Source organism: Chelonus insularis, unplaced genomic scaffold (genome assembly GCF_013357705.1).
Source record: "Chelonus insularis isolate UGA/USDA-ARS -01 unplaced genomic scaffold, ASM1335770v1 contig_146_pilon, whole genome shotgun sequence".
Lineage (NCBI taxonomy): Eukaryota > Metazoa > Arthropoda > Insecta > Hymenoptera > Braconidae > Chelonus > Chelonus insularis.
The window spans coordinates 1716800-1739569 of record NW_023276387.1 but is presented as its reverse complement, the minus strand read 5'-3'; the positions used below and the strand labels follow the sequence as shown (position 1 = coordinate 1739569).

The window sequence follows — 22770 nt, the reverse complement described above, 5'->3', positions numbered from 1 at the left end:
TAAGTAAGGTTATAATTTTTTATTCTGAACAGAATAATGAATGAATATAAGAAAAATTATTGTATGGAAATACGGTTTAATGTCATCAGCTTTAATTATTACTTAATTAAAATTTTTTTATTAAAAACAGAATATTAAATTTTACACATCCTTCTGGACGTTTAAGGAAACTAATTAGTATTTTTTAGTGTCTGTGAAATATGAATATATATTCAAATTGATTATTTTTTAGAGCTTGCAAGCTTTGAAAAGATTTAATTTTTTTCAATATTTTCAGGAAATTACAATTTTCCTGAAAAATCTATTTTTCATTAATTCGAAGTAAAATGAAGAAAAAAAATAAATAAATGTTAACAAAATACGATTAAGCAACGAAAATTAAAGTTAGTAAAAAAAAAAAAAGTACGAAATTAATGAGACTGAGATGCAGTGAAATATAAGTATCAAAGGAGGTATCTCTAGTGAATTAAGTGAGCGTGTCATTTAATTGAAACTTGTTGGTTACGACGAAGTCGTTGGCTTGATTGTTCTGTGTCTCCATTTAGTTTATTTAGTTTTGAATTAATGCCAAAGTTACTCTGGAGACTCTGTGAAACTACAGTTTGTCATATGTTAACAATTTATCTTATCAATACTATTCTCAATTATCATTATCATTTCATCCATTTTACTTTGATTATCTTAATCCTATTATTTTAAAAATATTCATTCAACAACAAATGTAAAAAAAAAAAAATAAAAACAAATATTTCAATTAAATAATTAAATTTTTCCTGTACATTTTTGCGTTTTTAAAACAATAACAGCTTTTATGACGTGCAATTGTGATTGATTAATTTTGCGAGCTTTTTAATGTATGAAAATAAAAATAGAGAGAGAGAGAGGAAAGATTGATGGGATTTAATGCAAAATTTATTACCCTTCATTAGAAATAATTGCCAAGCAATGTATCGGAAGGTAGAACAAATGAAATAGAGAAAATTAACAAGCTCGGTACAAGTATAGAATCACAGATAAAGGCGAATTGGTCTCATTATCAATTGTGTAGCTTCATCATGTAATATCAATTGCGGTTAAACTGTACATGTACATACATCGATTGTTCATCGTGTTTTACATCAATTGTTTACCAAACTACAAACCCTTTTTTTTTAATCTTTCAAATTGAACATTAAAAAGAGATCAATTTAATTTAAAAGTAGGGTAAAAAAAAAAAATTAATTATGGTAATAAAATAAATGAATTTTTTATTTGATTTAAAGTGAGAGTAAACTTTGTGTAATTATTTACTAATTCAGTAATTTATTTTGTTGAACAAGTAAAAATAACTAGTTTAAATGGCTTAATTAGAATATTAGTTCATCTAAATTATTTTTTGAGTAATTATTATTTTAAAATTCTAGTACATTTTTTTTTTTTAATTTTGTTTGAATTCATTTAAAAAATTTATTTCTCAATAATTAATAATGATATAAATAAATAACGATAAGCTTTTTATGAAGAGGAAAATTTTCAATTTTAAACACTACAATGGAATTTTTTTTTTTTTGTAAACGATGAGAAGTACATGAAGGAAATTATTCAAGATTAAGGATATAAATTATCTTATATAAAACATCATTTTCTATCAAAATAGAGCATTTTGTAGTTGAATTTCCTTTACAAAAGGGGTTGAATTAGGGTGCGGTTACTCATTTACTGCACCCGTCGATTAATTCTTATCAGGAGTAGCCATAGATGCCCACCAGGCTTTATACTGTATATTTATCCAACAATAACCTGGGATTTCTTATTATATATTATCGTAGTTGAACTTCAATAGCTCTGTTTTCCACAGCTGCGATAAAATTTTGCTACGAGGTTATTCAAGCTATCGCAGTTTTAATACTACACAGAGACTAGAGCATACATATGCATATACATATTAAAAAAAAAAAAAAATTTTCTTCCTATCTCATACAAAGCAGATTATAAATAATAAAAGTATTATCTAGCTTACCCTTTTTCCGAAATTCTTTCAAAATATTTTAAAAATATTATTTAAGGGATTTAATGTCTGACTAAAACTTGATTCGTACTACTTAAGTCATATCGATTAAAATAATTTTCTAGAATGACAATTTTATGTGAAAAAATAATTCTAATTTTAGTATTAGAAGTAAAAAAATTTTTTTTTTTTTTTATTATAAATACAGTGAGTTTGGTAATTTTTGTTAATTAAAACGAGCTTTGCTTTTATAGCATGTTGAATAATTTTCTTTTAATTAATTATGTTTCCAACTCAAACTAAATATTGATTAGTATCACTGAAACACTATTTACAGTACTTTGAGTTTCTTTACCCTAAATATTTTCCAACATTTGTTTGGTTGGTACAATATAATCAATTCTTTGAATGCTGATAAACATCTACCCTCAATAATAGTTAATGAAAATCAGAAAAAGAAGTTAATTTATTTTATCTGATCTCAATATCACTAGAGTGTAATAAATGTTATGATAGTTTTATACATTACAGATTGACTCAAAATGCAAAAAAACGTCGTTATGATCTGGATGACTGTGTGTGTTATCGCAGTTATAATAACCGCAAGTCAAGCAGCACCATATTCTCAGTAAGTAAATATATAACAAATTCTACAACATTTGATTTGTTTTTTTTCTTTTAATCCATAGTAACAATCAAAATATTATTTCAGTTGTTGTAAAACAAACATTATTTGTCGTCAATATAGATGAATGAATTTTTTTAAAAGTCCAAAAGATTAAGTAATATTACTGAAGGATTTATTAAGTAGAACAATGAGTTATTTTATTGAAATTTTTTTTTATATCTGCAAAGTTTGTTCATATTTTGTTAATACTTATTATTATAGACAAGGATTAAAATAAGTATAATAATGAATAATAATCTATTTTGTTTATCTAGAGAGAGGCAAATATATTTAGATCAGCTGGAAAATGACCCAGAGGCGTTTTATGAATTAATCTCGCAATATAACAAATTGAGAGAATTAGAAAAGTAAGTTTATCTATTAAAGTATTGGATTATCGAATTTTTTATATCTTTTATAACTAAACTTCTTAGTACTATAAGTAATAACACTATGATAATAATTTTTACAACAATATACATTCAATCCATTAAGATATACAAACTCATTCCATCTACAAATATTACCTGAATCACTTTTACTAGAATAAAAACTTTTTTTTACTATAAAATACTTTATTACAGTTTTTTTTAATTAATATTAGTATATACTTGATAAAAATAATGAATAAAATGAAAAAAAAGTATCAAAGATATTTAATGTCTGATTTGATCTTGATTCGTACTACTTAAATCATATGGATAAATATTGGTCTTTAAAATTGCGCGATTGAATGTATAAAAAATTATTCCATTATTTCACTTGGATTGTTATGATTAATTAAAATCATTTACTAACAGTAATATGGCCATCTTACCCTGAATTCAAGATATTTCAATTTCCTGAATCTTGAGATCACTCTATGATTAATTGATATAATTTTCAGCACCAAACGAGCGTATGGTTTGGACTTTGGATTATCTCGTGGCTTTAGTGGCTCTCAAACAGCTAAGCATTTAATGGGAATGGCAGCTGCCAATTATGCCAATGGGCCCGGTCGGAAGCGACGATCTGAACAGCCTTAAGGAAGTAGACGAGAAAGTATTCAACAAGAAATAAATATAAAATAATCAAAAAAATGTTAAAATATTTATGAAAGAAAGCAACAAAAAAAATTAGTCGTTTATTTAAAATATAATCAGTATTGCAATTATTAGAGTAAATGATAATAGTTTCTTGGTTGAATAAACAATTAATATTATTATTAATTGTTCGTAGAAGATTTAAAGAAGATGTTTGAGTTATTAAATATTTCGAGTAGGTTACTTTTTACGTGCAATAAAAATAAAAAAAAAGAGATATAATAATAATAATAATAACTATGTGTAATTACAAGACAGTAAATAATTAATTATTGTAATCAACGTTGATCTATTATGCTCTTCATGTTTATAGTAGAAAACTAGAGATTAAAAAACCTTACTGTAATTAATACTTGAAAAAAAAAAACAAATTAAAACTGATATCATTTTTTATATTTAGTTAATAATTTCGTCAATAAAAAAATTTAAAATATTCACAAACAGTTAGGATTCTCGAATAAAAATGATAAAAAAATAGGAACTTAATTAAATCAAATTAATTACATCCAATGAAGATATTTGTAATAATGGAAAATAATAATTTCAATTGATCTATTTGTTTATTCAATTATTCATTAGCAGTAAGAAAAAAAAAAAAAGCAATGTTTGACTAAAGATCGACTAGAAATGTGTTTTCTTGTAGTGTACAGATCAAACTAAATAAATCAAAAGTAAAAATACTTGATAAATAATTAGACTAACAGCTACAAACAAAAAAAAATAAATTATAACAATAATTTTATGTAATGGAAGCCTGCTAGACAACGTTGCTCATAGTACTCAAGGATTTAGACATGTCAATGGTTTATGAAATTATATTTAAGAAAATATTGTTAATTTTTTTTTAAGCTTTGTTTCTATGTATGTAGTTGGATAATTATTATAAATATAAAATATCCAAAGTATTGACAGAATATAATTGAATCTTGCGCGTATGCTGTACCATCTGCTCGATATGTAAAACTATATTTTATCCGTCTTCGTCTCAATAAATGTTACTATAAATCTGTCGTCCGAATCATTTATTTAAATAAAAAATTATTCCAAGTCACAGAAAATGAAAAATATCAAAAAAATACTATCATTCATTTGAGGTATTTTCTCTAGTTTGAGAGTGAAGTATTCAATTTTTAAATTTGTGACATAATTTCGATTTGTTGGTAACTTCATTCTCTTCGTTATCTTCAGAGTTTTTATCGACATGTGGTAATGATAATCAAAACTGCGCGGGGAACTTGCTTTTCTACTGTCGGATACTCACTCAGTCGATAATACGCCCACTGACTTATCATCTGGTTAATACAAATCGAGAAAGAACTTTTGGAAATTCAATAAAGACATCTCTAGTTGAACAATTTTAACTAAATAATTTTCTCCACTTAATTTTACTTCTACTGGGTAAAAATAGGTAATAACAAGAAGAATTGTGATTTTCATTCTTTAAAGTAAACGCTTGTAACGATTTGGAGAGTAATTTTATTGATGTATGACAGCAAGAGAAAAAAGAATTCAATAATTTATAAAGCGATTTGAATCTGTACGAGGAATAATTATTCTTACGAGTTAACGGGAATACAAACAAACTTATTACCCTTATAAAATGATTATCATAATTATAATAATTCCATTTACGTCGATATAACACATTTAATGACTTTAGGAATAAAATGATATAATTTAGTGCAGAATAATTTCATTTGAAATAGTTACTTATGCTCTAATCGATCTATTATTTTAATATAATATAGGCTTTAACGTAACAAATCTATTACGTTAATAATATGTTTTTCAACTATCATAATGTTCGATAAAAAAAAAAATCTGCAAGTAAATAAGTCGTAAACAGTCGTCAATAACAGACGGGTCGAGAGACAATAAAAATTTTTTTCACAATGATAAAACAGTCTATTATAATATTATCATTATTTTTAAATACATTCGGTGACAGTCCCAAAATACTACCCAAGTATTCTGTAAAAAATCTAACTGTAACTGAAAGAATGTTGGTAAGAGTTTGCTGATGTATTATTGTCACATTTAGTTTAATAAAAAAATTTTTTTTAGATTCTGATACTTAAGAAATGCAACCTTGGGCTTAACAACATCATATACTATACTGGAAATAATTCGCATCTGACTGAAACTTTGCTAACGACATTATCACCTGTAGATCTAAAATCGTGGATCCTTATACCCACCACAGAGTATATAGAATTCGAAAATCTAACCTCTATTAATGGATTCGTAGTGGTATTCAATTCGCGTGACGAATGGAATTCATTATGGGGCCGGATGCTAATAAATTGGCAATGTATAGAAAATTGCAAGGTCATATTTTTATCTAAATTATCAAATTCTTGCCTTCTTGGACAAAATACTATAACAAATATGGGGTACTCATATTTCGATGAGGTTTACTATATTTGTGTAGATCAGGATGTAGGTCCAGTCGTTTTGACATAAGACAAATATCGAAATGTTCAACATCCTTTTTGGTATCGTTTACCGTGGAAAGTTAATTCTTTATATCCTGGAAGTTTCTACTATCGCAAATACAATGCTGGTATTTATTCCCATTTGTTGATTATTTATTGTGCAATTTTTTGTTTTCAGAAATCAATAATGATATTACTGTTATAGATCTATGCCGTGGCTTGAACTTTAGTCGCGAAAAGCCGAAAAAAAACATACAAATTCTACTAGGAGTTAAACGAAAGGCACGATCAAAAACATCGATGATGCCAGACTTTATTTATCGTAAAGATATTCGTAGATTGGATTATTATGTAGATTCTGATTGTCCGTTGCTTGAAGAAATATTGAAGATCAAATTTCTAGCTTATATAAAATCTTATGTGTACAAAAAAAGCCAGAATGCTGAAGAATTGAATCCATTTCTATGGACGTCAACTTCCGTTGATATGATGAACGCTGCCCAAAAATTAGTCTCTAACTTTTATATCGCATACTTGAATCCTAGCCACTTCGACTCCTTCGTAATTCTGTCTCATAGACAAGCCGAAGCTACACCTCTTGAGAAAATAGCTAGATTCTATGGCATGTTGACTTTGGTATCACTGATTGTACTCTTAATCATAACTTTTATCGTAATTTACTTGAAAACTAACGGAAATGCAACTTTGGCAACCTTCGATGTCCTTAGACTACTGATAAACTCAGGAGTTGAAATTCCTATCAACACTTTATCACTGAAAATATTCTTTTGCATGATATTCTTGTATTTTATGGTAATTCATGCAACTTTCAGTGGGAATTTGCCGAGGTTTATTACGATACCTGAAATCCATGACACCATAGACTCCCTTGAAGATCTATCAAATCCTCGGATTTCCACAATCTATGATGTGGGCTTCTATAATAAGGATAATGAACCAACAAATGAAGTTATTAGCAGAAAAAGAAAACATCTTAGAGATCAAAGTGATCTTTTTGATCACTTTATCGCTGATCAGAATTCAGTTTGTATCATAAACAAAAATTCTGCAATAATCTATATTAAATTTTATAAATTTATGAAAAAAATTCAGATGAGTAACGATATTGGAGGATTCGCACTAGCTCACATAGTTCGACGACGATTTTTCATGCGAGAGAAATTCCATTGGGCTACAACTTATATGTTCGATGTCGCTGTGAATGTTATGCACAAGGAACAAATTGAAAATAGCAAAAGAATAATGGAAAAAGAAAAAATTCTCTCTCAGATAAATTTTCGGAAAATTTTTTTCAACGATTTAAAATTTGCATTTATTTTCTTAACTATTGGCAACACTTTAGGACTTGTCTGCTTTATTATTGAGCTTGTGATTGGTAGAAAATGTAATCTAAGAAGTAGTTTTGAGGTTTTCAAAAAAAGTATTCCAATTATGAAACAAAAAAAACCCATTAACATACGAAGGATTGTAGTCAATCCAAGAGAATTAGAACCTGAAGTTAACATTGAAGATACTATTTTCGCTTGACAGTACAAAGTGATTATACAGAATAATTTGATTTGGTGTCTGTGCATTTTACTTTTAAAGAGTGTCTACTTTTATTGAAAAAAATTTGCATAGTTTTTATAGACGTGTATAGATATCAATAAGAATACAATATTTAGAATAATTTGATGTATTCTCACTTCACGAGAAACCTGGACTACTATTGCGACCAACCACCAGCATGCAGTAACTCAGGTTGCTGGCTGCACTCTCGCGAATGAAATAGGATGTGAATAGTAAAGTAGAAAAGAGACTTCATCATAAGTAGATGACAGTCACAGTACATTCCAGATGCTTGTATTCAGTAGAAATGAGAAGAGAATTCCTCAGAAGCTCTTCATGTGTTCTTGTGCGCTTGCGCAGTAGTAAAAAACATGGTAGAAGGGGTAGAAAATCAGTGGTGGGGAGCCCGAAAGCATTGAAGCAACTGAGGGACTCTTTTCTCAGTTCGACAATATACAGTAGAACCCATCATCTGTTAACCATTCGGGCCAGGACCTTTCAATACTGTTAACATTTCTTCGTATCTCCACTTTTCAGTATGCCCTTTTTCTCCTATGCGCATCAACATGCGCAGAATAATCAATTATAAAAAGGATCCAGAACGTAAAGCTAACTTCAATATCGCATTTTAATTAAATTAAAGTTGCGCGCCACGAATAAAAAATTTGATTGGTGAAAGAAATAGTACATTTCACACCTAGGGAGGGAAAGTAGTCTAGCTCAAACCACGTGTAAAATTACAACCCGAGCCGAAGGCGAGGGTAGTAAACACGTGGTTTAAGCTAGTCTAATTGTCTTCTCTAGGGCTGAATATGATTTTTCGTCATACCTGCGTGGAAAGTTCAACCCCTCTCCAATGGAAAAGTGAACTTTCCGTGCGGGTATGACGAAAAATTTAAGAAGGAGAAATAAAGATTAACAGATGAGGGATTATCCTGTTAACAGATAAGAGAGTGTCCCAGATGAAAGGTTCTATTGTAAAATGTAATTTCTACAACTATTGTCAACGACCATATCATGCTGAAAATACCAGTTCTCGTCTGATCACTGAAGTCAAGCAGCATTGAGCGTGGTTAGTACTTGGATGGGTGACCGCTTGGGAACACCACGTGTTGTTGACATCTTTTTTTCACTTCTTTTTTTTTCAGTTTCAGAATATTAATAAATCTTAAGTTGATATTTCACTATAAAAAATCGTTAAAATAAAAATTTTTGAATTTTATTTTTATACACATGTGTCATACACATTATCTTAACGAACAATAAAAACTTTTATTAAAGAAAAAATCAATAATTCTTCCCTACTTAACGTAAAAATAATTCTAATTTCATTTCTCAGTTTAACCTTAATAAGGAACATCGGTTAACTGTGCTGTTTAATTGTAAGCTTTATCCGTGATCCAAATACCACTCGAATTCGAACATGGTACCAATTTTTACAGGCATCAGAAAAATAATAAATCTTCTTATTTTTTACGAAAGAATACAACAATTTTACGTGGCCATGAAATTTTAATCCTCTTTGCCATTTCCACAGTTCTATTCTTAACATTTTTTATGAAAGGAATGATACTCCACTTGGATTTTTCTGTCATAAACACTTCAATACAGAAGCTAATTGTCGCACTCATCAACCCAATCGCCAATATCCAGAAACTAAACATCATATGCTCTAACGTAATTGGATGAAAATCTTCACTTGATCTTACTTTAGTTATTGGAGAATTAAGGATTCCATAATGCTTCGAGTCGAACTTTGACCACAAATATCGAAAACCAAAGTCCTCTAAGGACATAAAAAATAAATTAATACGTTTCAACAAGGGTGCATGACGGCGTACAATATATCCATAATATTCATCCTCGGATGGTTTTTCTGAAACGTACAGTTTTTCATTTTTTCTAGAATAGTAAAGAAGAGTTGCGTGGTCAAGAACACAAGCAAGAGAATTATTCAATAATATTTTTCTCAGACATATTTGTGCTCGTCGAGGACTATCTATCCTCCTTATACTGATATTTATTGGGAAATCTATTCTGTCAGAAGTATAGCCAAATTTGTTCAAGTCTGTGAGAGTTTCCACGTGTTTTCTCAAGTCAGGATGTGTCAGAAACTTTGCCAAGTGGCCGTGAAAAGTGGCCTGGATGATCAGAAAATAAATCAAAACTGTAATAAAGAATAGCCGAAGAGGCAAAGTCTTCATACGAGTATGCAGATTCTGACTTATTAGTAAACGAATGATCTCAAATAATGCAAAGGATGTTCTTCTATTTTCAGACAACCAAATGACTGTAAATGTGACCATAAGTACAATGATCGTAAATAGAATCGTCCAGATTCCATAAAAGTCCCAAATTTTTTCACCAATAGTTTTATGACCACGATGATACGTAGCAATTCCCATCGCTTCCCAAGCTAAAGGATAAGATTCTAAGAATACAGTTCTGTTTTTTAAAAATCTTACAACCATATTGTACAAGATTAAATCATCTTCCATACTGTCGAAGTTTTCTATTGACCACCTGTTGTCTTTGTCTCCATGTCCATCTTTTAGGTTAAAGTTTTTTATTGTTTCATTTCCTTTATGTATACTCAGCATTACAGTCACGTTTAATCTTGTGATAAGGGCATCTAATATTTCACGATGACGCTTTGTTAAACAACGAGCATTTCGTGCGGTTTGAGTATATTTCAAATATTTAGAACTGCATGCTTCATTGTTCACTGCGATTGGAATACCGATTCCAATTATGTAACCGTCAAGTTTTTTACTTCGATCGAAATAGAATTCTTGGCAAATTGTTTCTGAAACAAATTTTAACATGAGTATAGTGATGTAGGTTATGTTCATACATTTATTTTGGTATGTGTTCTGAAAATTAACTCCTGAAAATTATCACACTCTGAAACAATTTCGTTGACAATTTTCGAGATATCTAAAATTTTACTCACTTGGATTATACTGTCGTCTGTAAAATGTTATATTCGGTTGCGAGAATTCTTCTATCCAACCACTGGTTGCTCGACGGGTATATGGATTAGAGGTATAAACTTGAATACCACTAGACTCATCGATACATGGAATATATGATGTCACTACATGACGACGACGAGCGTATGTTAGAGCTGTCATAGCATACTCACAATCGTTTTTTTGTACATTTAATATATAAACTGGTATTGTAACGTCCCACCATTTTGTTTCATTCAACTGTCTTAAAACGTTTCCCAATTTACCTAATGTTACTACCGATATTATAACAGCATCTACTTGTTTTCTACGTGGAATAATATTGTTATAATCCAACCTTCCCTTGTAATGCATTATAGAGTGAAATTGATCATGTAGTTGTTGAAAAAAACTTGGACTAAATTTATTGACTTCATCATAGAGAATTAAATTTTCATAATCTTTCTCGCAGTTCTCGAAAATCTGTAACTTAATTTAAGCTCTACATTACACCCTTCCCGGGAAAAAATAAAATAGATCTACATTGATCAACGTAGATCTATTTTGTTCTGTGTACATCTGTTTTAATCATTTTAGATCTTCTATAATCTCTGTAGATATATTCAATTGTTTTATCATCAAGATCAATGGAGATCTCCATAGATAAACTCTCTTAAACTGAAACAGTGAAAACTACTGCGAATCAGTGACTATTCACTGATGATTGCCAGTGCCAATCCCATCACTGAAAGAATCAGTCATTGGATTGGCACTGGATATCAGTGAATATTCACTGATTCGCAGTAGTTTTCACTGATTCAGTTTAAGAGAGTACAGTAATTTGTGTAAATACTCAGTAATCTCACTAGATATACATAGATTTACTTAGATCAAATTTTCTTCAGTTTTTTAGATATCAGTAGATCACATTGGATCTAAAAAATGGCGAAAATGTAGATCTATTTTATTGTTTCCCGGGTTAACACTACATTATATTTAATTGATCAAACATGAATACTTACCAGAACTTCATGAGTACGAAGATCATCACGATATTCCATAATACTCAATTCAGATGCAACAATTCCAATAAACAGACAGTGTAATAACAAATCGCTGATTACCATCGTATTTCTGTGAAGAAAAAAATAACAATCACTACAAACCAATCTGTGCTTACAATTAAATAGAATTATGGATTTCAAATTAATTCATTTACCCTTAAGGTCATTATGCGCATGTATTTATTTGTATTTATTCCAATGTTTGCTAGGTAATTAATAATAACAATGACATAAGTACATCAATGACAAATTTATACATATTAACACATGAGGGACAATGGACTTTGTTTACCATTTTTGTGTGTTCCTCACTCTTCCCCGCGCTGCAAGAATTAAAGAAATCTGACAGTACATTTGTGAAAGGTATACGAAAAGAATAATTGATTTAGGGAATGTTAGGAAGATTTTGTTATCAGTTCATCTCTTCTTATAGCCAGTATTGAAAGTGATGCTATTAGTTACACCCTATCGTATATTTTTCATTTTATTTTACTACGTCACAGTTATCAATAAATTAATTTGTTTTTATTCGTTTTATTTTCCATTTAATTGTACTGTTACTGAAGCTAACTGTAGGGTAAATTACTGTGGACTTGTATGTCTACCAATAATGCGAGGGTAAATAAAATGATTGACATGTTTTCTTTTATTTTTTCAGGTTAAGTTGATCTTTGTAAAGAATATATGAGTTATTACATCGATATAAATAATAAATATAAAAGGAACTGAAGTGACATGGTATTTACATAAGAATGTAATCACTGAGAAGTTAAATTAGCTATTAAGCATTATTCTTTAATGACATTCGATCACATCATGCCAAAGATTCTTCTTTTTCAGGAAATCCTATTTTTAATACCAGAATTTTTTGGGATTATTCTTTTTCATTTTATTTGCTTGCCTCTATCTTACATTCTATTTATCTATTCCAGAATATTTAACAGCACTTGGAATCATAAGCCTCAGGAATATCAATCAATTCTAAAGATGAGAACATCTATTGCTTCATCATTGTCAAATTTTGATGGAGGTATTTATAATTATTTAAACATGAAATATAATTTCAAAGGTCCATGTTGTTGATACGTCTGAGTTATTTATTATTGTAAAAACTTAACGGTATTTATACAGCTAAATGATCATGAGTGGATCTAGGTAGGTTCTCCAACACAAAATTACAAGCAACTTTTCATTTAATTGAGTTATGTTATGACAATGGTAGAAGCATTTTATAAAATAATAATTTATAAAATTATAAAAAAAAGATAATTTGATAATTAAATGTTACATTTTTAAGGAGAGTTAGCAATTTGTTGAGAAATCCATGGCATAAAATTAACAATATTCATATAAACTCCTGGTACTTGTGAAGTAGCACAACCAATTCCCCATGCTACTATTCCAACAACTTCCCATTGACTATTTCTGTTCTGGCAGACCAAAGGAGCACCACCATCACCCTGGAATACCAATCATATCAATCATAATAATTCTAGTTGAGACAATAATAATCTTGTCATTCAGAAAATTCAATTACCGTGCAAGCATCCTTTCCTTGTTCACCACCAGCACAAATAAAACTGTTTCTATCAAGTACAAATCCCTGACCAAGTCTAGTGTTACGTAATCTTGTTTCACAGTTATTCTGGTCAACAATAGGAACATCAACTTCTCGGAGAATTTTTTGGAAATTACCTGATGAACCAAATGCATTTTTTCCCCAGCCAGTGACCCAACATCTTGTTCCTGATACTGGAACTCCAGTTGGAAAGCAAACCGTATTGATATTTGGGCTTGAAGCCAACGGAACTGTTCCGTGTAATCGAATCACTGCTATATCATTTTTTAAATTGCCAGAATTGTAGTCAGGATGAATAAAAGCACGCATAGCATTGTATTCCTGGTATGGATAACGTTCATTAGTTGCTAGGCCATCCCAATCACCTAATCTCAATTTATAATTAAGATTTCTGTAACAAGTAATATTTATTCCACATCCATGAATAACATCTTCACATCTGATCAGATCTGTATTATGAGACTGCTTTATTCTGATGAATCTAGATCCACTTGGATCTGATTTAAACATTTGGTCCTGAAGACAATATGAAATGAAATAAAAATTTTATCAGACTTGCTCAGTCTCATAAGACAGATCTAAACTTATTTTTCATCTGCACAAATTTCTATTTTTAGGTTAAAACAAAATTACTTACGGGTATTTTGCTATTTTATGAGCTGCTGTTACGACATGATTAGCAGTAACCAACACACCAGAACCAAGATAAGTATTATTCATAGCTAAAATAGCTACTTGCCATGGATAAGCACCATACAGAGCTGTTCCTGCTGGCTGTGGTATTGAATCTATTATTTTTCTCAATCCACAACTACTCATCAGATTCTGAGAATTAGAACAACACAAGACTTCTCCTGCTGGACATGTTGGTGATTGTGCCTGTTTCAAACATTCCATCAAAATGTCTTTAAAAATGAATTAAATAACCTAATAATATTTATTCAGTAGAATGATGCTGCTGATTGACTTACTTGATTCACAATCCGAATGTCAATAGTTGGTTGAGTTGGACATGCTCCGGAAGATGCACAAAAACAATTACCTGAATTTGTTGGTGGAGCTTTTGTGGTAGTTGTTGCTATCAAAAGTAATTTAGTCAATTAATAAATATAATTAAAAGAAATATTTCTTTTTTCAAATTCTTACTTGTTCCACTGAATACAATTCCTTGAGACAACGGTGGCGTTTGTCCAAGAGAGCTCACTAGAATTGAAAGGAAGGAAAGATAACTGGAGCACAATTTGACATAACTAAATGCCATGTTCATGAAAATAACACTTTGTTTAAAATCAACATAAATCACTGGCATCATGAATATAAAACAGGAATCTTATATACATAACAATTTCCGTAAATCTGGGAGAAAGATAATTAGCTTATTTTTTCACACTCAATAAAAGAGACAAATTAACGTGAATATCCAGCCATGTATAATGACAATTCGACCTTCTCCACTTGGAGTTTCCCAGTTTTATTACACACGTATTTATGTTGTATGTAAAAACGAATTTCTATTCACTATTTGTGTGTGTGAAACATAGTTACAATTTCCGATCGTAATAATTCATAATTAATAGAAAAAGTGTAAATGTCATGTCATTATCCAACAGAGTGTTACGAAATTCAGCAGCAGAAAACGAGCAAAATAATACAATAAAAATAAAACGAGGTTAGTTTGAACATTGTTTAAATAATTTTTCTATGATGAATAATCTATTTTTGTGTTGACAAAAATCTATAACGATTATTTGACGCAGTACTAGTGGTTTGTAATTTGAAAATAATTATTTTCAATTATTACTCATCATTAATTTTATGGTTGTTTCCTCTTTCAATGATTTATTATTTTTAGAAAATCAAATCAAAAGACCTTGGTATATTTTTTTAAATATTTTATTTTGATTTAAGGCTAGGCTTTACATCGATTTCTTCCTAGAAGATCCCAAAGAGTAGAGAAAGGATTAATTAATCAGCCTATTTGCAATTATATCCACTGATTTTGGTGTCAATATAAAGTTTATTTTATGTAGAAATTTTATTTCATTTTATTGGAGAGGATATTGTTATCGAATTATCACTAGATTTTTGACGCTTCATGACCATCAAGAGAAAATAATTGATTATTTATTTTTTATTGAAATTTTTCTCAAAATAATTATAAGCCTAAATCCTTGCCACCTTTTATATTATAAATAAAATTATTTTACATAATAAAACACTGTAATTAAAATGTATTTAGTCAGATGCTTTCTGCTACTGCCAGTAAGGAAAAGATTTCAAGTTCAACTCAGCCTTAAGACTAATCTATCTACGAAGTTGATATAATTACATTAGAATTACTGCTAGAACTATTTTTATTTCACTGCTTAAATTAATGCTATAAAGAATATGTTAATTACAAAAAAAAAAAACCATATTCATTTTGATAATAACATTAATCAATGAATCAATCATCAATTGTCTTAAAGATTGTATCTTCAATCCATTCTTTAAATTCTGGAAGATTTGTATAAAGTGCAGGAACCTCGGATTTACAGCCAATTCCTCCTACCACCAATCCCACTACTTCCAAAACACCGTCTGAATTTGGACACATCAATGGAGCACCACCATCACCCTAGTGAATAATAAATCATTGATATTAATCATCGATAGAACATATCATATAGCAAGTTTGATGATGATCTGAGTAAAGCATTCCTTACCGTGCAAGAATCACGACCAAGTTCTCCACCAGCACAAATGAAACTTTCTTTATTTAATTTAAATCCCTGCTTCAATCGAGTTTTTTTCAGAGCTGCTTCACATGTAGCCTGTCCAACAATAGGAACAGTAACTTCTTTTAATTTATCAGATGGTGGTCCACCAGCCCTGGCGAATTCACTTGGGACAAACATATCGACACCCCATCCAGCAACGACACAATAGGTACCAGCTGCTGGCACTTCTGCTGCTAAACAAGCAGTATTAATATGTGGATACTGAGCTATATCAACTTCTTTGTCAAGTTTTATTAAAGCTATGTCATTGATGTGATGTTTTTTGGCATCATAGCCTGAATGAATTACAATTTTTGATGATTTGAATTCCAAGGTATTACAAGAAGGGCTTAATATACGGTCCCATTCACCCAATCGAAGTTTGACTCCAGTTTTCCTGTTATAAAGAAATATATATATATATATATATATATAGTTTAAATAATTAATTACCTCGTGTTTTACAATTAAATCATCTACTTACTCATATTCTAACATTTTGTGAGCGATTGTCAAAACATATCGTTTTTTTATCAACACTCCAGAGCCAATAAATTTCGGTGATTTGGAAGTATCGTAAATGCTAACATGCCATGGATGTTTACCAAATAAATCAAAGTCTGTTTTTATTCGAGTAAAGCTGCAGGTAAGTTTTGGTGTATCACAATAACGATATTCATATGGATTGCAAATTAGTTCTGTCTGAAAGTTCATTACAATTATAAATTAATAGTTGCTTTTATTTCAGGTACAAGCTATTGCCCTAGTAGCCAGCTTTAAAAAATCTTGCGTAATGATCTTGTACAGAATGTCTGACTCTAAAGCAATACCATAAATGTCTGCTTCCCCAGTCACATATAGATCTTACAATGGAATATTATGACATGATCAAACTCCACATCTTGCAGCAAATTTGATGCAGGAACTGGCACCAAAGAGACCAGCAGACTTGTTCCATATACTCCTATAGCTCAATGAAAACTAATAGCTAATGAAATGATACCCTCCATATTTCTACTGAAGATCTGATAATTTTTTTACCAGCTTCTTTATTAAATCTACAGCAAGATTTAGAGTTAGATCCTGCTGTAATATTCTGTTCCAAGATCCATACATAAATGCGGAAGCAGACACCTGTGGTGCTATCAGTGATGTCAGCAGTTCTTTCATAATATAATCAGAAAATTTTGTAATGTCTTTGAAGAATGTTGTCTTTCAAATAGACCGTGCTACTAGGGTGGTTGATACTTGATTGTTTGATTACCTGTTCCTGGTTTGCAATTCGAAGATCAAGAGACCCTGATGCCTGGCATAAATTATTAAATGTTTCACAAGTACAGGTCACTGACCCTTTCATTCCACCAGCTGGCTTTCCTAGAAATAGTTTAAAAATAAGTTTATCACACTAGATACTTAATTAGGCAATTAAAACTAAATTTATGAATTAATATTCAAGATAAAAAAAATACAACAGGGAATTAAATTATCAAGTATCTTTAAAATTAAATAGTTTTGGTGATTTAATAGCTAAAAAATTAATTATAATTCTTACCTCCTGCTTTCTTTGGTTTTGCATGACACACACATGCTATAAGAACCCAATTAATCAGGATAATTTTAAACAAAGTCGTTGTAACAATTTTTATATTCATTTTAAAAGATAATAATTTGAAGTGAAATGAACACTATCACTAGTCCAGGTCATCTAAGCTTCTACCTATTTCTAACATGTTATTATATACCCCATGAATGGTGTCAGGTTAGGGACAAAGGAAAACCTGTATGAGCTTGAACCCCCAAATTGTTTTAAACAAAGAACAAAGAGATCATTCAGGTATAAAACTGTACATAGAAAGATGAGTTGGCTTTTTTTTTCATCAAGGTAGCTAGAAGATTTCATAATAAACTTCCTTTTTTCTCCCTCATTTATATTTTTGTTTTATATATCATCATATACAATTCTATTCAATCATTTTTTTTATCAGGTATCTATTAGAAATACTAAACATCTAGTATTTTAGATACAAGATAATTGATGATAGTTCAAACATCATACATTTTATGGATTTACTGATAAAGAAAACTGATAATGATTAACTCACTGGATTACTTTGGTATCATTTAATAGCTAACTCATTGTTATCTAACGATTTCACTGACAAATATTGTCCAATGGCGTCATTTGTCATTTTATGGTCTATTATCTTCTTGGCAAATCTAAAAATTAATTCTGGTAAGCACAATTAACTTGAATAATTCTTCATACATTTTGATGATTTGTCATCAATTGTTCATTTTTTTTTTTAGGGTTAAAATGTTATAATTGCACCTCATATGATCCATTAAGTGATTGTGTGATTCATGATGGTCCTCTAGTTGATTGTTCAACCAAATATTGTATGCTTAATCGCATTGAAGCTGATGATGGAAGTGAAGGATTTTATTTTATTCGTTCATGTACTAGTGTCATCCAGCCACCAAGTATAGTTAATAATTCTAATACTTATGGATTAAAATATTATTTCCAATATTGTTCTACTAATCGATGTAATCGTGGAAATGGTACAACTTCAAAACTTCCACCACAAATTCTAGTTGTAAATGGAAAAGATAATTCTGCAGCTGGATATTTATCTGTTAATATTTTTTTATTAAGTATTTTAACACTTTATCATCTGATGTTGCTATAAAAAAAAAATAATTATACTATAAAATGACGTAAAGATAAGAAATTTATTTAATTTGAGGTTAGAAAAAATATAAATACTTGTTAATAATTATAGAAAAGAATAATTATTGGTTTAATATATTTTTAACCTAAAATTAATTTGATTAAAGATGAAAATAAAAATATGTCAGTAATTTTTAATGCATTGAAATCATCACAGACATGCCCGCTTCAATTTAGTTCTATTATTTATAATCAGATGGCGCAATATGTCAATAAAAATGGTGTTAAAATTGATGGACATTGTTGATGTGTCAACGAAATTGTGTCGTAAATAACAAAAAGGCTTTGAAAGTTTTACAACAGTGATTAAAAAAATCATTTATTGTTATATAATTATTGTTTGAAATTAAAATTTCATATTTAATTATAACTGCAAGCTAATAAGTAAAGATAATTATAAAAAATGGAAGCTGCTCAACGATCGGAGCAACATGAAGAATGGAGAAAAAGGGTATGACTGTTAGAATGTTTAAAATCCAAAGATCAATTCATTTTGGAGCAAATTATTGATAATGATGAATATTTAGGCATTTTTGGGGCCACTTCCGCAAAGTTTTTTGAGGTTGGAAGAGTCATTGACTCCACAACAACAACAAGAAGCTGCTGATCAACAAGCTGCACTTGCTTTACAACAACTTCAAGGAACAATGCAGCCTGCTGATCCACGGATGGGTAGACTTAGCATTTCTGTCGTGCAGGTAAGCTATTATTATTATTATTATCTAACTAATTTCAATTAAATAATGATAGTAATTAATTTTTGTATTGCTTATAACCCTAGGCAAAGTTAGTAAAAAATTATGGAATGACGAGAATGGACCCTTACGTTCGATTGCGAGTAGGACATTCCATTTATGAGACCCAAACTGACACAAATGGAGGCAAAAATCCCCATTGGAATAAAGTTATACAATGGTAATAAATAATTATAAAGATAAAAGAATATTTTTGAGGTTAAAAAAATAATTAAAACCTTTTGAAATTTATTAGCTGGCTGCCACCCGGAGTAAACCAAATTTACGTCGAAATCTATGACGAGTGTTCCTTCACTATGGATGAATTAATCGCCTGGGGACATATTGATATTCCTTCCAAAGTGATCCAACGAGGGGAAACCCATGAGGATTGGTACAGATTGAGTGGAAAACAAGGAGACAATCAAGAAGGAATGATCAATTTAGTCCTAAGCTACACAGTAATGAACTAATCATCATATTAACTCATGACAAAAGATGATTATCAAATTACTAATTGCTTTTATTTCACAGACTAAGTGTACCCCTTACCTTGCTGCACCACCAGTAGTCATGGTACCATCAGCAACATCAAACCTAATGTTTGGAATGCCTGGCTATGCTCCAGTCAATGTTTACACTGCACCTCCAGTCATGCCTCAACCTCCAACAGCCATTCCAAGTTCATTACCTCATGCTGAAGAAGAACTTAAAGAGGTAAGTATTGATTATTTATTCATTTTATTTAACAATTAATTTATTGATCATTTTTAATCATCTTTAGATCGCAGAAATGTTTCCTAATATTGACAAAGAAGTTATTAAATCAGTGTATGACGCAAATAATGGTAAAAAAGATACAACTATTAACTCTTTATTACAAATGGTAGAATAATTTATATGTTTTATGCTTTTGGTCGCCAAAAAAGAAGTTATAATATTTGATATTCATATGCTAAACATCTATTTACTAAATAAAATAAATATTTATTATCATTATTATTACAATTATTAGTATATCATTGATTATTATCAATACATAAATTTGTAAAATATATGAAATTGTTTCAAAAAATAAAGTATTTCTATTTTAGAAACATATTATCGTATAAATAATCAATTAAATTATTTTAAAAATATGTTTATTTGAAATGAACTTCACTAAAATAGAAATAATAATGAATTATTTATTGTATAAAAGTAATAATGTATATCTATTTTTAATTGGCTTAATTTAATTATTACGAAGACCACATGTAGAAATATGTTTGCTGCCAATGAGGTAAATATTTTGCTATTGGTTCTGTAATATATCTTGCTAAAGGAATAGTTTGAGTTGCAGTATTTAACAATGAATAAATTTTTGTTTTACTACATCTATCATAGAATGGTGATCGTAATATATACAAAAATAAACTAATTCGTCGTCGAATCATTTCCTCTTTCTCTGTCGCCGATAATTGAATGTGCTTTGATTCTTTTGTAATCATATGGATGTTTATTAAATCGAGTGATAAAGCTGTTACCCATGGTAACCAATCTTTGTTCCCTCTCACTAGTGATGTTGTCAAGTGAATCAAAGGTTTTAATATATAAAGAGTCTGTAATAAATTATTTTCATTAATAAAAAAAACATTTTTAATATCCCATTAGAAAGTTTCTGTAATGAGATTGATTTTAAAAATTGTAAGATATTTAATCAAACCTCAGCAAATATAATTCTTTGTCTGACTGCTGGAGACTCTGGTTCAAAAATTAATTCTTCATCAAGTGGAAGTAAGGGTGTCCAGATCCTAGATTGAATTGATCCAGAATTACAATTAACACTTCTTATAATTTTTCCACTTCTTTTTAAAACAAATCCTTCTTTCTCTATTTTTTCAGCTTGTAATAACCTTCTGTTTAATTTATCACGATTTAATGGTGAAATTGCTGGATTTTGAATTATTCTTTCCTTATTGCGATGAATTAAAATCATTCGTAAAATTGCCCTGATAAAATTTATAACATTATTTAAAATAATTATTATTGAATAATAAAATAATGTAGAATGATTGAATTACTTAAATGTCTGTATGATAAAAATTGTAATCCACTTTCCCATTTCACCCCACAATTTTTTTGCTGATACTTCAAGAATTGCTTCAATATATTCAACGACTGTCAGCCAAATTTTAAGCTGTGATTGAAACTGAGGCAGTTTAAAGTCGGCATATTTTGAGGCATAAATAAGACAATCATTGAATAACACTAGCAGGTTTGTCATGGAGTAAATAAGTTCTGATATTATTGAGGAATTAGAAAAACGGCCTGTGATAATAAAATAGAAAAAAATCATTAAATATTTTATTATTAATTAAGGAGAAGCTAAACTAATAGATAGACATCATTCAGAAGATGGACAAATTGTTAAAACAATAAAAAACTAAATTTAAATCCATTAAAATAATTTTTAACCTCTAAAATAATATTAATAATATTAAACTTTTGCAAATAATTTTTTATCCATCTTTTGGGATCGATTATCCATGTATTAGTGTATCCATCCTACTCCAATCTTAACCTAAAACTAATAAAATTACCTGCAGTAAAATAAGACAAAGTTCGAATGGTATTTTCGATATCGCTGATAACATGAGGTCTTTGAGAGATCCATTTTTTATACTTCTCCAGGTATCCCGACATATACAAATTAACTGATTGGACTGGCATATTTATGTATCAATGCTAATCACAGTGTATACCCGACCTACTTCAATTTTGGAATGATAATAATATAATTTTATAGGTTATAGAATATCGAGTACATGGCAAACTATTACAACTTTCTAATCAATTATAAAAATGACTTGGTCATTCATTACTTCACTGAATATTCAAATTATATTATTAACTCATCACACATGTCGACCTTGATCGTTGAAACTGTTCAGCACCATCAAAGCTCCAAACGCCATCATAGGTTAGAATGATCAATTAAATAATAAAACAACTATATCACGTGTTTGGAGTGAATCTGACTAAAATAAACATGTTTATTATGAATCAATACATCTTTTTTTTTACTTATAATTCTCTGATTAAACATAATACGACATATTTAAGTAAATATTGTCATACACATAAATTCATTCTCTTGATGCTATAACATTTGTTGTCATTCTTTCTTCGACAACTCCTTCATCTTCTTTGTTTTTTTTACTTTTAACATA

General features: G+C 29.5%; 5 protein-coding genes and 1 non-coding gene across 6 annotated transcripts; 4 read left to right on the top strand and 2 right to left on the bottom strand.

Annotated features, from left to right (window-relative positions):
• The first annotated feature begins 2501 nt into the window (after positions 1–2501).
• Positions 2502–4133, top strand: Dh31 (diuretic hormone class 2). Its single transcript, XM_035077786.1, has 3 exons — positions 2502–2615; positions 2930–3022; positions 3541–4133. The coding sequence occupies exons 1-3, from the start codon at positions 2530–2532 to the stop codon at positions 3677–3679; spliced, it is 318 nt and encodes a 105-aa protein (XP_034933677.1). The 5' UTR covers positions 2502–2529; the 3' UTR covers positions 3680–4133.
• A 4609-nt stretch (positions 4134–8742) lies between these two features.
• LOC118063781 (5S ribosomal RNA) lies at positions 8743–8861 on the top strand. Its single transcript, XR_004689971.1, has one exon. It is a non-coding gene; the product is annotated as a 5S ribosomal RNA (ribosomal RNA).
• Positions 8862–9002: 141 nt separating this feature from the next.
• LOC118063677 (uncharacterized) lies at positions 9003–10997 on the bottom strand. Its single transcript, XM_035077778.1, has 2 exons — positions 10694–10997; positions 9003–10546 (listed from the first exon to the last, which is right to left on the bottom strand). The coding sequence occupies exons 1-2, from the start codon at positions 10872–10874 to the stop codon at positions 9207–9209; spliced, it is 1521 nt and encodes a 506-aa protein (XP_034933669.1). The 5' UTR covers positions 10875–10997; the 3' UTR covers positions 9003–9206.
• A 1870-nt stretch (positions 10998–12867) lies between these two features.
• LOC118063769 (transmembrane protease serine 9-like) lies at positions 12868–22733 on the bottom strand. Its single transcript, XM_035077924.1, has 14 exons — positions 22141–22733; positions 21622–21868; positions 21264–21549; positions 20802–21159; positions 17646–17681; positions 17358–17467; positions 16578–16795; positions 16040–16490; positions 15870–15951; positions 14481–14663; positions 14306–14412; positions 13972–14213; positions 13293–13725; positions 12868–13215 (listed from the first exon to the last, which is right to left on the bottom strand). The coding sequence occupies exons 1-14, from the start codon at positions 22268–22270 to the stop codon at positions 13048–13050; spliced, it is 3051 nt and encodes a 1016-aa protein (XP_034933815.1). The 5' UTR covers positions 22271–22733; the 3' UTR covers positions 12868–13047.
• LOC118063723 (uncharacterized) lies at positions 18201–18870 on the top strand. Its single transcript, XM_035077850.1, has 2 exons — positions 18201–18326; positions 18401–18870. The coding sequence occupies exons 1-2, from the start codon at positions 18266–18268 to the stop codon at positions 18781–18783; spliced, it is 444 nt and encodes a 147-aa protein (XP_034933741.1). The 5' UTR covers positions 18201–18265; the 3' UTR covers positions 18784–18870.
• On the top strand, positions 19020–20885 carry LOC118063720 (toll-interacting protein B-like). The gene is made up of 6 exons (XM_035077847.1): positions 19020–19275; positions 19352–19522; positions 19606–19739; positions 19815–20019; positions 20093–20275; positions 20343–20885. Exons 1-6 carry the CDS (start codon positions 19228–19230, stop codon positions 20451–20453), a joined length of 852 nt encoding a protein of 283 aa, XP_034933738.1. The 5' UTR covers positions 19020–19227; the 3' UTR covers positions 20454–20885.
• Positions 22734–22770: the final 37 nt, after the last annotated feature.

Excerpts from the sequence above, each read along its gene's own strand:
- LOC118063677 (XM_035077778.1), bottom strand. The coding sequence starts at position 10,874 with ATGACAGCTCTAACATACGCTCGTCGTCGTCATGTAGTGACATCATAT. Across the intron at positions 10,547-10,693 it reads CAGACGACAGTATAATCCAA|AAACAATTTGCCAAGAATTC; the intron begins GTGAGTAAAATT and ends AATTTGTTTCAG.
- LOC118063723 (XM_035077850.1), top strand. The coding sequence starts at position 18,266 with ATGGCGTCATTTGTCATTTTATGGTCTATTATCTTCTTGGCAAATCTA. Across the intron at positions 18,327-18,400 it reads AAATCTAAAAATTAATTCTG|GGTTAAAATGTTATAATTGC; the intron begins GTAAGCACAATT and ends TTTTTTTTTTAG.
- Dh31 (XM_035077786.1), top strand. The coding sequence starts at position 2,530 with ATGCAAAAAAACGTCGTTATGATCTGGATGACTGTGTGTGTTATCGCA. Across the intron at positions 2,616-2,929 it reads CAAGCAGCACCATATTCTCA|AGAGAGGCAAATATATTTAG; the intron begins GTAAGTAAATAT and ends TTGTTTATCTAG. Across the intron at positions 3,023-3,540 it reads AAATTGAGAGAATTAGAAAA|CACCAAACGAGCGTATGGTT; the intron begins GTAAGTTTATCT and ends TATAATTTTCAG.
- LOC118063769 (XM_035077924.1), bottom strand. The coding sequence starts at position 22,270 with ATGCCAGTCCAATCAGTTAATTTGTATATGTCGGGATACCTGGAGAAG. Across the intron at positions 21,869-22,140 it reads TTTGTCTTATTTTACTGCAG|GCCGTTTTTCTAATTCCTCA; the intron begins GTAATTTTATTA and ends TTATTATCACAG. Across the intron at positions 13,216-13,292 it reads AAGGAAAGGATGCTTGCACG|GGTGATGGTGGTGCTCCTTT; the intron begins GTAATTGAATTT and ends TTGGTATTCCAG.
- LOC118063720 (XM_035077847.1), top strand. The coding sequence starts at position 19,228 with ATGGAAGCTGCTCAACGATCGGAGCAACATGAAGAATGGAGAAAAAGG. Across the intron at positions 19,276-19,351 it reads ATGAAGAATGGAGAAAAAGG|GCATTTTTGGGGCCACTTCC; the intron begins GTATGACTGTTA and ends ATGAATATTTAG. Across the intron at positions 20,020-20,092 it reads ATTTAGTCCTAAGCTACACA|ACTAAGTGTACCCCTTACCT; the intron begins GTAATGAACTAA and ends TTTATTTCACAG.